Source organism: Mus pahari, chromosome 4, assembly GCF_900095145.1.
Source record: "Mus pahari chromosome 4, PAHARI_EIJ_v1.1, whole genome shotgun sequence".
Classification (NCBI taxonomy): Eukaryota; Metazoa; Chordata; class Mammalia; order Rodentia; family Muridae; genus Mus; species Mus pahari.
In genome coordinates this window covers 109,950,141-109,965,792 of record NC_034593.1, presented here as the reverse complement: position 1 = coordinate 109,965,792, position 15,652 = coordinate 109,950,141, and the positions used below count along the sequence as shown (strand labels likewise).

The 15,652-nt window shown below is 46.0% G+C and overlaps 1 protein-coding gene across 2 annotated transcripts in view; it reads left to right on the top strand.

Annotated features, from left to right (window-relative positions):
* Slc44a3 (solute carrier family 44 member 3) overlaps positions 1-15,652 on the top strand; it is a 76,994-nt gene that overhangs the window by 16,164 nt on the left and 45,178 nt on the right. For both annotated transcript variants that reach the window (XM_021196611.1, XM_021196612.2), the window contains exons 6-9: positions 5,554-5,714; positions 7,056-7,145; positions 9,111-9,235; positions 9,866-10,052. In XM_021196611.1, the coding sequence (XP_021052270.1) occupies positions 5,554-5,714; positions 7,056-7,145; positions 9,111-9,235; positions 9,866-10,052 (563 nt within the window). The remainder of the gene's footprint in view (positions 1-5,553; positions 5,715-7,055; positions 7,146-9,110; positions 9,236-9,865; positions 10,053-15,652) is intronic.

Here is a 15,652-nt window from a genome sequence, read left to right as displayed (position 1 = left end):
CCAGGGAGTGGCACTATTAGAAGGTGTGGCCCTGTTGGAGTAGATGTATCACTGTAGATATGGGCTATAAGACCCTCATCCTAGCTCTCTGGAAGATAGTATTCTGCTAGCAGTCTTCAGATTAAGATGTAGAACTCTCAGCTCCTCCTGCACCATGCCTGCCTGGATGCCACCAAGTTCCCGCCTTGATGATAATGGACTGAATCTCTAACCTGTAAGCCAGCCCCCATCAAATGTTGCCCTTATGAGAGTTGCCTTGGTCATGGTGTCTGTTCACAGCAGTAAAACCCTAAGACAGAAGTCATCAGTAAGGCAAGAGGTGGCGCTGTATATTCACCGAGGGTGCAGTGATCAGGTATCAGAAGCATGTTGATGTGTGCAACACCCAAATGGAAGGAACTTGAAACACGGTGTGTGCCACAATACCAGACGGTGCCAGAATCAAATCCAAATTGCATTAGTAGAAGTCACATCTGCTGGGCTAGAGATGCAGCCAATCGGTAGAGTACTTGCTTGGCAGGCATGAAGTTGGGTTCAGATGCCCTGCACTGTGTAAACCAGGCATGATGGGACAAGACAGTAACCTGGCCGAAGAATCCGGAGCGCATGATCATCCTTGGCCACATGAGCGTGAAAGCAGTCTTTCTCTGAAATCAATCAGCTCCATAGGAGAACGAGGGTACTTACCACAGCTACCAAAACATCCTGCAACCTAATCAGGGCCTGTTGTTTTTAACAAAATCTCTAACATTTGATTTTACCAATGCAGGCCGAGGAGCCTGGTGCTGGGGTAAAAGACTGCAAGCCCAGAGAGGTAGAGAAAGCACCCAGCTGACCTTCCTCCTTAGACATCCCAAAACAAAGCTTCCCACCTCCACACCGTCTCAAAAGCCCCTCGAACCGAAGCCCCCTCCCTTCTACTTCCTGTGTGTCTCTCTATCCATCCTCCCGACTTCCTCTTACTCTCTATGGTTTCTTCCGGTCATTGGTTCCTCTATGGTTCATTCCCTGTCAACTGGTTGCTTGCTCCGCCTCTTGACCTATGATTGACTTTATTTAATCCTGTTTACAATAAGCAGAAAACTCTTGGATTAAAGGTGTGTGCTTGGGCTGCGCCACAAATCTAAAAACAGGTTTTTCCGGTAAATAACACATTCTGGGATTCACAGTGTGCTCAAACACCCTGCAGCGATGGCCAGCATTGGGTACATAATGAGATAATGAGATGGAGTGGCAGTTAGTGGGGGTTGGGGTGGTCCTTGAAAAAGGGTAGTGGTTATATAAACCATATGTCGTTGCCAAAAGTCTCACTGAATGTTGCAAATTTTACAACAGTAAAAAAACAGAAAATCCCAGGGGCTGGAGAGATGGCTCAGAGTTTAAAAGTGAATATTGCTCTTGCAAAGGACCTTAGTTCAATTCCCAGCACCCACATTGAGTGGCTCACAGGCAACTGTAATCCAGTTCCAGGGAGTCCAACGTCTGACCTTCCCAGGCACCTGTACTCACCTGCACACACATACACATAGTTAAAAATAAAGGAATTCTTAAATATATATACACACACATAGGAAATCCTCATATTCTGATATGCATAGAGCTGTCAGGCACATTATTAAAAGTAAACAATGGATCAGTGTGTAGTGTGCTGCCTTTCATTTTAAAGGGGAAAATGTGGTATGATTTTTGTGTTTACAGATAGGTAATGCACAAATCTATACTCGTGCATATGTCATTACATAGTCATTACATACTGCAAACAAAACACAGACATAGCTACAAAGAATTTGGACTTTTTCCTTCCCTTCTGTGTATTTAAATTTATTCAGTGAAACTAGTTAATCCTCCACAGTCCTTGCTCTTGAACTACACAGGCAGTTCTTGAGTCTTCTCTTGTTGCTCTTAGGTACTGAATGTTTTGTATTCTCCACTATGGCTACTCATTTGGGAAGTCCTCTTCAGTGCTGCGTGGGGCAGGATGCAGCCTCATTCAGCTGACGTCTCCACTGCTTTGACATGATCAATAGAACCCAACTATGTAGACCCAGACCCAGCACGTGGAGCACATCTGGAACTCAGAAAGCCTTCACATGCCCTTGTCCCCAACAAATGCCATGGTGGCATAGACTTCCTAATCAAAGCCACTGCCCTCCAGATGTTACAGGATGGTTCACAGCTTAGCCCATGGAGTTGTCTAAACTGTATTCCATGAAATCCTCTTTATCTGACAATTTAGGAAAATTAGAAGTGATTCTCATTTTCTTCCTCTTGGGGATGGGATGAAGTCTCATGACAGTTCTCAAAAACAAAACAAAAGAAACTCTAGCACTGATCTGACAATGACCGTCGTCATTGATTGCTTTTGATTGTTTTGCTTTATTTAGGTTGGATGGTTGGTTGGTTGGTTGGTTGGTTTTGTTTTTTGAGACAGGGTCCTGGAACTTGCCAGGCTGGCCAGCCCAGGCTGGCCTCCAATTCGCAGAGATTGCCTGCCTTTGCCTTCCCAGTGCTGGGCCTGGCTTGCCAGGCTGCTGAAGCTTTGCCCTAAACTTCATGGTGAGTCTAAACCAGCGACACTCCAACAGCAGAGAGCAAATCTAAGAAATGGCTCTTGGCTTCTAATTGCCACTTTCCGATGGATTCTTGAACAAATAGCTGATTGGATGAGGTCTTGGATGGAGAAAAATGCCAGGTAATTCTGGTATCATCTTATAGAGCCAGAATATAAAGAAATGATGCAGGAAGGAGAGGGGAGGGGAAGGAGGAGGAGAAAGAAGAGAAAGGAATAGGCTGATACTGTGATTGGCAAGTGAATAATCACAGATAATATAAATACTTCTCTCTGTAGGAGGCTGGACTTGAGTTTTCTCACCTTGATAGCCAGCAAGCCTTAGGGACCCATTGCCAAAGACTAGAGGATGAAAAGAAAAAAAAAAAAAAAAACAGCCTTAATGAAGTTATCGAGGTCAATTCACAGTGATGTTGCCTCGCCAGCTAAGTTCACTGGTGGGATTTTACAAAAAGGACATGTCATCTTACAGTAATGCCTTCCCCTAAGCCCAGAACGGCAGTCTAGTTATGACAGAACAGCAGGAAGTTTCTACAAGTAGAGAGGGAGTTTGCAAGCCATCCATCGAGAATCTTCAGAGATGACAAAGTTATGAGAAAAAAGAAGTTGTTACAGACCAAAGAGGATTGTGACAACCAGATGTGACTTGATGTCCTGAGTTAGATCCTGGAACAGAGAAAGGACACTGATGGAATATCACGGAGTCAAAATAAAAACTGTGGTTTCCTTAAGTGCATACTGCCAAGACTGAACCCTCACGAATGTGCTGTGGGCATGTAAAGTATTAACATTGGGGAACACAGGCAAAGGATACACAGGACTCTCTGTTCCATTTCTAAGGCTTTTCTGAAGCTCTAAAATTATTCCAAAATTAAACATTTATCTTTCAAAATGCTCTTCGGATCAACTTCCAACCCTTTCCCGCCTTTGATGTGGACGTTGGCATTAAGAAAAGGCTAGCTCATTCTCATTCTCCCACCCCTTTCCTTTGTTTTGGCAACTTAGCCTTTTTTTTTTAAGTATAATTTTTGTTATCTTGAGGTCAGTTGCAAAATTCCATTTGGATTTCCTCTCACATTTCCATAGGATTTCAAATATCTCTAAAATAAGGTGCATGAAACTAAAAACAGTGGTTGCCTGTGGACAAATGTGCTCAGTGCCTGCACACAAGAAAGATTTAGTCCATTGAAATAAAGATTTAGTCCTCTAGAATTAATCATGTGATGTCTTTTTTGTTTGTTTGTTTGCTTTTGTTTTTCGAGACAGAGTTTCTCTGTGTAGCCCTGACTGTCCTGGAACTCACTCTGTAGACCAGGCTGGCCTCGAACTCAGAAATCCACCTGCCTCTGCCTCCCAAGTGCTGGGATTAAAGGCGTGCGCCACCATGCCTGGCAATCATGTGATGTCTTACTCCTTCAAAACTTCAACTTAAATTTAATTTTCCAGTTGCATTACTTTTCTGTTAAATCACTACCTGGTGACTCAAGGACTTTCCTTATAGTATTGTGACCACCCGAGGAAGGTTCTCCCACCCATCCATGTTGGACTTCAGTAGGAGCCACCTGCTCTCATTTCCCTGCTTCCTCTTTATACATTTCACAAAATGGCGGCTGTCTGGTTTTCAACAATCCATGAGAAGATCCAAGACTTCATAGCCTGAGTCTCACCCCACTGTTTGGGGCCCAGAGGGCAGTGGGAGACCCTATGAAGGTATCTGTGGTTCATGAAGATTCTTTAGAATGGATATTGCTGCATGTATTACATTTTAGAAAAGAGCCCAGAAAAGATTAGCTTTCACACAGACTCAAGGTCCTAGTCAAACAAGCTTTGGTTCACTTTCCGAAGAGGACAGAAGAGAGTCTTTACTGTCATTAGTGTGACTTCTGGTTGACCCAGTCCATCACCTGAACTATTCATTAAAGAAGTGTCATTACTGGGATTAGGAGAGAGTTCAGGGAGGAAAGTACTTGCTGCTCTGGCATGAGGATATGAGTTCAAATCCCCAGCACCCACATAAAGGCTAGCCACAGGGGTGGGCATGTATTCCCCTGAGCTGGGAGACAAGGGTCCAGCACTCACTGACCAGTCAGTCAAGACGATTGGTGAGCTCCAGGTTTCATGAAGACCCTGTCTCAAAATGGTGGAATGAGAGTGGGAGACAACTAAGATTGTCCTCTGACCTATACACACATGTGCACACAGAAGCATATGCACATGTAAGCATATGCACATGTANAAGCATATGCACATGTAAGCATATGCACATGTAAGCATATGCACATGTAAGCATATGCACATGTAAGCATATGCACATGTAAGCATATGCACACAGAAGCATATGCACATGTAAGCATATGCACATGTAAGCATATGCACACAGAAGCATATGCACATGTAAGCATATGCACATGCAAGCATATGCACAGTCATGCACATACAACACACACAAAGATAGGAGGGGGGGAGAGACACAGAGAGACACAGAGAGAGACACAGAGAGACACAGAGAGAGACTGTTAGTGTTTGGGCTTCTGTGGGTTCCCTTAATCAGTTTCTCATCATGTGTACATGTGTATCAGGAAATCCCTGTAGGAAACAGTGATTTGTTGTTGTTGTTGTTGTTGTTGTTGTTGTTGTTTGGCTGCCTATCTTTCTAACATGTGCTTTGCAAGAAGGCTGCTAAACTGTATTTTTTTTACTATTTAAGTTGTGTGTGTGTGTGTGTGTGTGTGTGTGTGTGTGTGTGTGTTCAAGCATGCAGAAGTGGGACAGGTGCTATACCCCATATGTGGAGGTCAAGGAATGTCATCCTGATTGTCTTTAGAGCCAAGTAAGTGACTTTTCCTGCTGAACCGTGTCATTGGTCATAAAGTTCTTTTCATAAATGCTGAGCTTATGGTTTGGGGATGTCGGAATTTTGAATATAGACATTTTGAAGAGAAATAATGAATCACTTTACCACGGATTCTGCCTTTTCTTTCCAGCAAGCCCTTCCCCTTATTTAACCGGTGCATCCCTCAGACACCTGAGTGCTATTCCTTGTTTGCATCCGTCTTGATAAATGATGCTGATGCTCTCCATCGGATTCTGAGTGGAATAATGGCGGGAAGAGACACCATCCTCGGCCTGTGCGCCTTCACACTTGGTAACTCTCCATTAATTTTATTTAGCAACTGTGTATGGAATGGTGAATTTCCTAGCACTCAAGTACATAGTGTAATGAAATTCAACAGCTTTGACTGAAATATAGAGCTTGTCGATTCCTCTCTAGATCTGTTCTAAGGTTCAAGGGTAGACAGAGGGTTGGAAGAGTGGAAGACCAGTTGACTCTCAGCCAGGAAGCTGGACTGGGTAGAGCTGAGTTAATATATTGGCCTGGTTCCTGTCTTTTGTTAACTACGTATAAAACAGAGATGAATAAAGCACTGTCACTCTATGCAAAGTGCTAGCATCCAGGGACCAGGCACTGGTTCTGCTGGCCCATGAGCCTTCCACTTGTCCCTTAGACCAAAAGGCTGCTGAGTGGGGAAAGGTAGAAGCATGTGTCCCTGATAGCGTCAGACACAATGCCCATTTTGCCCTGGCAAAGACCTACTGATGGAGCTGAGACTCTGGCCCAGGTCTGATTCCAAATCCTGTGTTAGTATCCACTGTACAGAAGCATCTATAAGCAATCCCCTTGTTTTACTTGGGAGAATTAGTGTTCATAGTCTCAGATATTCAGAAAACCCACAATGCTAAAAGCCCAACTGTTAGAAAATAAAATGCAATATCTTACATACCCAGTTTATTTAATAATTATAAATTCCCACTCTCACTCCACCATCTTGAGACAGGGTCTTCATGAAACCTGGAGCTCACCAATTGTGATGGGTGATGGTGGTGTGTGCCTTTAATCCCAGAACGTAGAAGGCAGAAGCAGGCAGATCTCTGAGTTCGAGACCAGCCTGGTCTACAGTGCAAGTTTCAGGACATCCAGAGCTACACAAAGAAACCTCATCCCAAGGGGGAAAAATATTTTTATAAGTTTGATTGCTTTTCATTGTCAAGGCATTATTCTTTGAGATTTCACAAAAGTATCTAAGAGCATTGAGAGTTAGAACTATACACAGCCCAGCATAAAAGACAAAAGACGTAATTTTAAATAGTTAATTTGGACTTATAGGAAAAAATATGCTTTCCGGGTACTGTGGAAAAATTCATTTACTTATTCATCTTTAGCTATCTAAACTTTCAAAGAGTGCTAGCCTTTTCAGAAGCTATTTTCCATGGCAGAGTAAACTTGTGTGACTGGCCTAGGGCCCCAGGTGTAGCTTGCCATTCGTGTTCAGTGCTCGGTTAGTTTCCCGGGATCTTTGGCTATTGAGTAAACCTGTCAGCTGTCACTTCTCTGGGCTTGGCCCCATTGATGCTAAGCACCCTTCTTCCCCAGCCCCCCTTCTGCCCTGGCTGACCTTGGGCTTCATGTGAGGTGCTTGTTTTCCAGCCTTGTCTCTGGCCATGTTGTTCGCCTTCCGGTTCATCTCGATCCTTCTGGTCCACATTATCATCTCCTTGGTCATTTTGGGATTGCTGTGTAAGTATTTCCACTCTTTCTACGTAAATGGGACGTTTTTCCGTTAGGTATAGAATGTGAAGGACCTTTGGTTGGATGGTTGGTTTTGTTGTTTAACTAACTACAGTCTTAGAAGGGACACAGTCTAGGCCCATCCTTTCACATATGAGGAAAATCAGGCCCAGAAAGGACAGTGGGAGTCGATCCTGCCTCCCAAAGAAAGTTAATGCCCAATCTATCCTTGACTCTACCCCACTGTGTCACTCCTGAGACCAGCCTCCGATGGAGCCCGCAACGCTGGGCTGCGCATACAGCTTGGTGCTAGAGTCTAGCCAAGCATGCACAGGACCCAGGACCCAATGCTCAATCCCCAGGACTGCAAACAAACAAACGTCAAAACAAAATGTGTTTTACTGGTACTCCTGTACACTGTAAGGAAGAATTCCAGCTGGCCATGGTGAGGCACACTTGTAGTCCCACCACTTGTCAGGCAGAGGCAAGTCGATGGATATCCATCAGTTCAAGGCCAGCCTGGTCTATATAGCAAGTTCCAAAGACAGCCAGGGCTATATGGAGAGACCTTGTCTCAAAACAAACAAACAAAAAAAACAAATTTTAAAAAGCTTGGTGTGGGGAGACAAAATGAAGAAATTCAAACTTTCTTTCTTCTTTTTTTTTTTTAAAAATTTCATTTTGAAGGATTTATTCTATGCTAAACTTACCCACTTGGGCCTGGGAGAACCCATGGTTGTCACACAAAGGCTCTGGCCAGTCTGCAGGGCAAGCCAGGGAAGGAGCAAACTCCAGGGGAACTTGGTGTACCCACATCTTTCCTTACCGATCAATGGACTGTGAATATCCCCAGGAGTTTTGGGGAGAGGGTGTCTGAGAGATAGAAACCCTATTTTTCAACTGGTTTAGGACATTTTAATTTCAAATGACCAACTTGACTACAATGGTTTATCCCCTTAAATAGTTAGTTCTGTCCTCAGACAGCCACACAGAGCCCTGAGTTCCTGTATTAGTCACCTTTCCGTTTCTGTGACAAGATACCTTGCAAATCAACTTAAAGAAAAATTTGTTTGGGCTCACAGGTTCAGCGACTTCAATCCATAGTCCCCGGGCTCCCTTGTTTCTGAGTCTATAATAATAATCTCATGGTTGAAGCATTTGATAGCCTGTTAGGGTCTCCATATGCCTCCCAAGAGCACATCTCCAGTGACCCAATTTCTTTGAGTAGATCCTACCTCCTAAGGTTTCTTCTGCCTCCCAATAATGCTAACCAGCTGGGGAATCTAGCCTTCAACACATGAGCTTCTATCGGGCATTTCAGTTCTAAGTCATAACAAGCTCTGTACTGGAGAATGGCCATTGTGACTGGGCTCTATCCTCCATCTTCCCGTTCATGATCAGTAGAAAGCTATGGCCTCCCTAGAGTTACAACAGTGATGGTTTATGGTCATGGTTTTCCATAATCCAGAGCGTTTGCAGCATTCAGTGGGACTCTGATAACCTGATTCTCATGGGCCGTGTGAATGACCCACCTCTGTGAGTAGGAAGCCAACCTTCAGTCCCCTGGCCCCAGGAGCTGTCACCAGCAGATATTATGTGACCACTTTAGATTTTAGAGTAAATGCTGTTCCATCATTCTATTTAGTGCCATCCCTTTCTGATGATGCTCAGACTCATTCTGTTGGCTAGGTCCTTGTGTCTGCCCAAGACCAGTAAGTAGCTACCCCAGGATGGTCAGGGCCTCTGCAGGCTATCCTGGCTTTGCACAGATCACCTAGCTTGCCGGGCTACCAAGCTCTGGGGGATTTAGGATCTACTGTTTGGACACTGTTACTTGGTCAACTGTAAGTGGCTGGACTTTGAGTAGTTGTATTTGTGTATTTGTGTGTGTGTGCGCGCGCGCGCGCGTGCGCGCGCGCATGCATGTAGAAATCTCAGGACATGTGCTACGTCTGCCGTTGCTTTGTTTTCTAGTTGTCTGTGGTGTCTTATGGTGGCTGTATTATGACTACACCAATGACCTCAGTACAGAATTGGACACAGAAAAGGAAAATATGAAGTGCATGCTAGCTTTTGCCACCATCTCTACAGTTGTGACAGTAAGTGTTCCAAAGCAACCTTGGGGAGGACTGAGAGAGCTGAGGTCAAAGGATTTGTGGTGGATAAGGAGAGAGTTGGAGGTTGGGGGGTGGGGGGATGGCGTGACAGACACAAACCAAGAAGCTTGACCAGGAAGTGAATGGCCGAGAAGGCTAAGCAAGGAGTGGGTGAAGGGCGGTGGTTTCCTTAACCTGGAGACTTAAACTGTTTCTATGCAGAGAGGGGAAACGAAGTCAAGATGGCAAAGCAAGATTTGAGATGTACTCGTTGTCCTTTTACATCATGTTCTCTTGCCTATTCGTAACCCATCTCTGAGTGTGTGACGTGGAGGGGGAAAATACAAGATTTCTCTTTGACCCTTAACGAGCCTCAGTTTCACCTTCTCCGACTATGGCTGGCTCTTTAGGAAGGTATCGGGCCTCTTTCACTATGATGGCTGTGGGATCTCACACAGGGACCCATCCATAGTAGGGGCTTGTGATTAAGATTGCAGCAGTTCAGTTATAATAGAAGCAGAGAATAGCGCAGGGAGAGCGACTTGGTGAGACACTGGTTACAGGGTTGCTTTCCAGCCCCACCCAGTTCCTTGCCCCTTTGCAGCAGGTTCACTCTGACCTCTTTCTCACCAGGTCCTTCTCCTGGCCTTGATTTTTACCCTCAGGAAGAGGATACAATTGACAGTTGAGCTTCTCCACGTCACAAACAAAGCCATCAGCAGCTGTCCTTTCCTGCTGTTCCAGCCACTGTGGACCTGCGCCATCCTCATTTTCTTCTGGGTCCTCTGGGTGGCTGTGCTGCTGAGCCTGGGAACTGCTGGTAAGTGTCACCATTTTAGGACTGTCCGCCGATTCCTGTGAGCACCAAACCTCTTGTGCAACCAGAGGCATCTGGAGGTGACGGTGAGGGAGCCAGGGCATCTGTCATGGGAGAACACTTGTGTATTGGCTTCGGAGAAGCTGGGTTTCATGAGTAAATAAATTCAGTCAGGCTTGAACACTTGGGTAAAGCTATAATATGAACCAAAGCTGATGGGAAAACTTCTGTCCAATGTCTTCAAGTCTGGGGCTAGAGAATGTAATTTGGTGGGTAGAAACCTTCCCCAGCATGTATGAAAGCCTGGGACCAATCCCATCGCTTTATAAATGCTTATAATCCTAGCATTCCCAACGTGAGGGCAGGAAAATTAGAAATTTTCAAGGCTGCCCTTGGTAACCTAGGAAGTTTGAGCCAGCCTTGGCTACATAAAACCTTGTCTCAAAACAAAGAAACAACAACAAAGTCTTCAGGTTTAAACCTTTTCCAAGGTAATTTGCTAGCTCCTAGCATCACAGATGACAAAATCCAGGGAAGATTCTGCTAAGAGAGGTATTTTCAGCAAAGCCAGTTTACATTTAAAACAAGTACACGCGGAAGTAAGAATTGCTTTGATTTTGAAAAAGCAACCGTGTAGCCTCGGTTCTGCCTGTTGTATCCTAAGGTTGCTTCTCCACCAGGGTCTTTCTCAGAATTCACTTCGCTGCTTTCCCACGCCAAGATGTGAGCCAGCCATTCAGAGCTTCTGACTTGATTTGATTTGGGGTAGGACAAAGTAGGTGGGTGGACGGATGGATGGACAGGTGGACAGATTGGGTGTAGATACAGAGTTACGTATTTTGTCATGCTCCCCAATAGGATATTCACACTCTATGTCAGTGTCAAAGGGCCATCTGAAACCAAGCAGAGAGCTTATGTCCCGGCACATCACTCTGCCGTTGCCTTCGCTGATGATGAAGTCCTGTCTTGAAGAAGAAATGTAGCGGGCTGGGAATCAGTGCAGTCTCTAAGGGGGTTGCCTTACAACCATAAGGACCCGAGTTTGCTCACCTGAGTTTGCTCACCTGAGTTTGCTCACCGGGAGGCAGAGACAGTCAGATCTGAGACTCACTGGCTGGTGGATAGCCTGGCCTACTGGTCAAGTCCTACTGGTCAAGTTCCAGCCCAATGAGAGGCACTGTCTCAATAATGAATTAGATGGTGCCTGAAGAGTGACACCTAAGGCTGTCTCTGACCTCTACACATACTTGCACACATGTGGACTTGCATAAATATCACACACACACACATACACACACACACATACACACACGCACACACACACACACCACACACCACATCAGCTGGAAGGAACAACTTGCTCAGTGATGATGACCTTCCTTTAGCTTTAGCTTTAGCCCATCCATCCGTGCAGAGTACTAACGGTGTGAGGATGAGCAGTCGGTCTGTGAACCACACCTCCGGGAAGACTACCCTGGAAATGCGCTGACTCTGCTCTTTGATTTGGTGATGGCCCAATTCACACCCTGTGGCAAGGACGAACACCAAGTTGCGCTTACGAGCCTGTTACCAGACAGCTAAGAGCAAGAGCAGATGTCACGTCAACACAGCCGGTGCGATTCCCTAATGTGGGAATCAAGCATGTCTTCCCCTTTATTTCCTCCATTCGGTGAGCCAAAAATACACACTCTTGTATGTGCAATTCTATAGCACAGACCACAGGCTCATGTCCCAGGACAACTTCAGTCTAGTGGATTCTTGGAGAACTTGCTTCCCCTCCCCCTCCGCCGAAGTTGAGTGGCCCTTCGGAATTAGGATGCTCACAGGCTCCTTAGAAACCACAGCCCTTGGAGACACACTTGTCCAGCTTCCAGGGTGTGGTAGAAGCAGGCTCTTCTGCTGGGGGATCTCTGAAGGCCTCCAGTGAATGTCCAGTAACTACCCAGAGAGTCTGTGGTGCCGGCTCTACTGTGCTCTACTTGGTCAAGCAGACAGAGTGTCATCATCAGAATGAACTTTGTGTAGAAAGGAGAGGAAGCTGAAAGAAGGAAGGTAAAGTACCCAAGACCGCAGTGCCTTCACGTCCCACAACCTCTGCTCTTTCTCGCCACTTCGTAGTTGGGAGAGCTGCATGGGCTCCAACCACTGTGTCTCACTTCAGCCTTTAGGAAAGCAACAGGAAGGAAGATGAGCACCCTTCCTCAGAAGTCACAAGGTGCACTACGACCTACCCCCAACGACCGGAGCCAAGGGACACGGGAACACCTACGTGCTAAGGAGGATGGGAAATGTAGTTTCCATTTGGCCCACCGGCACAGTTTAAAAACTTACAGGGACTGTTACCCAGAAGAGGGGGAAGTCTTTATTACAGGGGCCCTCAAGAGCCTTTCTCTAGCTCAGTGTAGTCTCAGTGCTGTCAGAAGACAGGGCGGGAGCCATGCGTACAAAACGGAGAAACAAACTCTTGCCTCTACCTACCTCACTTCCTGAGCCACGTACAAGAGGATAGGCTGGAAATCGCCAGGACATCAGAATGTACAGAAGGAGCAAAACCAGGCTCGGTGCAGGTGAGGAGAGGACCCGGTCTCAGAGAAGAAGGAAAAGACCCAATCCTGAGAGTCGAGAGGGACGTCATGGAGTTACAGCCCCAGTGCTAACTTGGAATTGAGCTCCATCCTTGACACACCATGACATTCTCCTGCGTGTGCCCAAACAAGAGTGCTGCCAGCCTCAGCCAGCAGGCCCCAGAGCGAAGGCAGGAAGGCAGGAGGACATTCTTCGGTTGAAAGCAACCCCTTTTCCCCTCAGCCACCGAATGGTGTCAGACCATGATAGTTTTCTGTTAGGGCAAGGGCTCAATTGGCATCGACGAGGAGAGCCTAAGAGAAAGAAAGGAAAACTGAGCGTCTAGAACCGAATGTAGGTCTCCAAGTAAGATGATCTTCTGCCTCACAGTAGAGCAGGTACCACAAAGAGCTACCACCTGTCCTCCCAGCTAGAGCCCAGAACTCCCTCCTGCCACCTGACCCTCCTGTCTACACACTCAAGGGCTGCCCACGAACACAGAGTCCCCCATTGTTCCCCAAGGCCTCTTCATCCAGGATCAGTGGCTTGGCTCTGAGCCAAGCAGGCCAGCAACTGCATCGATTTTTTTTTTTTTTTTTTGACTCTAGGAAGATACCCCCAGCTGTGCCTCTGAGAAGGGTGAACCGCTTCCACATATTGAGAAAGGACACTTGCCAGAGGATGCAGGTGGACAGTGCACAGTGCCTCCTTGTGTCATTTAATGTCCTCTCAGGCAGTGACATGAGGACAGAGTTTCTCTGTGACCTACACTGAAGTTGTAAATGGGGGGGGGGGGGGTATCCTCAGCAGGTAAAAATTTGTGAACTTTCTTTGGGACTAACAGTTGAATACCTTAATAATTTAATGTCGGGGGGGGCTGGGGTTCAGTGGTTTAGAGCAGTAGTTGCTCTTCCAGAGGTCCTGAGTTCAATTCCCAGCAACCATATGGTGGCCCACAACCATCTGTAATGGGATCTGATGCCCTCTTCTGGTGGGTCTGAAGACAATTACAGTGTGCTCATATATATAAAATAAGTAAATCTTTAAAAAAAAAATAATTTAATGTGAAAAATAGTGACTTTGGCAGGTCATGCTTTCTCCCATAAGCCATTTCTCCAGTGACTTAGTTCATCTGTTAACTAGCTCTCAAGACATGAGTTTTTTTGAGGGCCTTCACAGCAGAGCATATGAACACTCCTAGCAGTGGTGACTTCTATTGGTCTGTTGGGACTTGCCTACTAATTCTTATCCAACAAAATAAAGAGTCCTGACGTGGTGCACATCTGTCACTCCCCCACTGGAGAGGCTAAAGCTGGAGATCAGAACTCCAGAACTCAAGGTCTGGGCTACAAAGAGAGGAGACCCTGTCTTTAAAATCCAGAACTCAAAATAAAACAAAAAGTGAACCTTGTAGCTATCCAGCAGGTGCTGTTGTTGAATAGAAAAGTGGCCAGATGTTGAATAGAAAAGTGGGTGATCCGTGATCACTAAGGTGGTCTAGAAGTGGAGAACAATAGAAAAGACCCATTGTGGGGGGGAGGGGGCAGGTACCTCCAGGTCCATGCCCTGGCTGAAAGGGACATTCCCAAGCACGTTCACAGTGTATTTGGAAGGCTCAGCTCAGACAGGGTTTCCCATCAAAGGATCTGGGATCCAGGCTGCTTCAGATTCCCTGGGGAATTAATTCTCTGTGTTTTTCCCCTTGCCATCCACGCAATGGAAAAATGATGAGAGGCTGGGCTGGAGGAGAGCTTTGCCTTGCAAATGAGGGGCCATATGTTGTTGATGTTAGGAATTAGCATCCAGTAGGAATGTCTCCTGCTAGCCTCAGCTGTGTGCAATATTTGTTTTCCCCCTCTGCTACGCTTGGTGAGCTTGAGAACATAGTATCAGAGAAATGTATCAGCGATCTAGAAGATAACTGAAGTGATTTTACTGAGCCTGCCTGTGGGTGGCCGACCTTGTTGCAGGAACAGGGTATGAAAGAGAAGTCAGACCGTGGTAGCCCTTGCCTTTCAGTAGTGCAGGTCATTTCACCTCTGCAGAGAAAAGCTGTCCCCCATGCATTGCTCCGTGCCTTGCTCCAGTGTGAACTGACCTAGAATCCACTCCCCTTCCCAACTCTTACCTCAGTTCTCCCACCACCATCTCAGCTCTCCCACCACTAACCATCTCAGAAGCTAGGCGGTTGCTTGTTCGTTTGTTTGTTTTCAGACAGGGTTTCTCTGTAAACCTGGCTGTCTTGGAACCTGCTCTGTAGACTGTCCAGCCTCAAACTCACAGAGATCCACCTGCCTCAGCCTCCCAAGTGTCGGGATCTAAAGGTGTGCACCACCACTGCCCAACCACAAGCTAGGCATTCTTAGAATTTGTTTCTAGTAGTTTATTTCTTGGATGGTTGTCTACAAATGCCTTGGGCACGTATACATAAGTATTTCTTGTGCATTGTTTTCATATTCTCCCTTCTTCCAACAAATACTCGTTGTCTGACCATCATGTGCTCAGCTCCAGAGATGTATTATGTATGCCTGCTTTGGGTACTTGAAATATTGTGATAAGTCAGTCAATAGTCTTTTCCACCAAGAGGGGTAAATATATCATATATCCCAAGGTGCTCAGTTCTATGGGAAAAAAAAAATGTGTTGTTGTCTTAGTGAAGATGTTTATTGCTCAGATAACGCACCATGACCAAAAGCAACTTGCAGTGGGAAGGATTTATTTGGGCTCATGCTTCCAGGCTACAGTCCATTATTAAAGGAAGCGAGGACAGGAACTCAAACAGGGCAAGAACTGAGAGGCAGAAGCTGATGCAGAGACTGTGGGGGAGTGCTGCTTACTGGATTGCTCTTCATGACTTACTCAGCCTGCTTTCCTATAGCTCCAAGGTACACTGGGTCAGGGGGGTGGTACCTCTCTTGATGAGATGGACTCTCACATATCAACCACCAATCAAGAGAATTTGGGCTGGAGAGATGGCTTAGCGGTTAAGAGCACTGACTGTTCTTTCCAGAGGTCCTGAGTTCAAATCCCAGAAACCA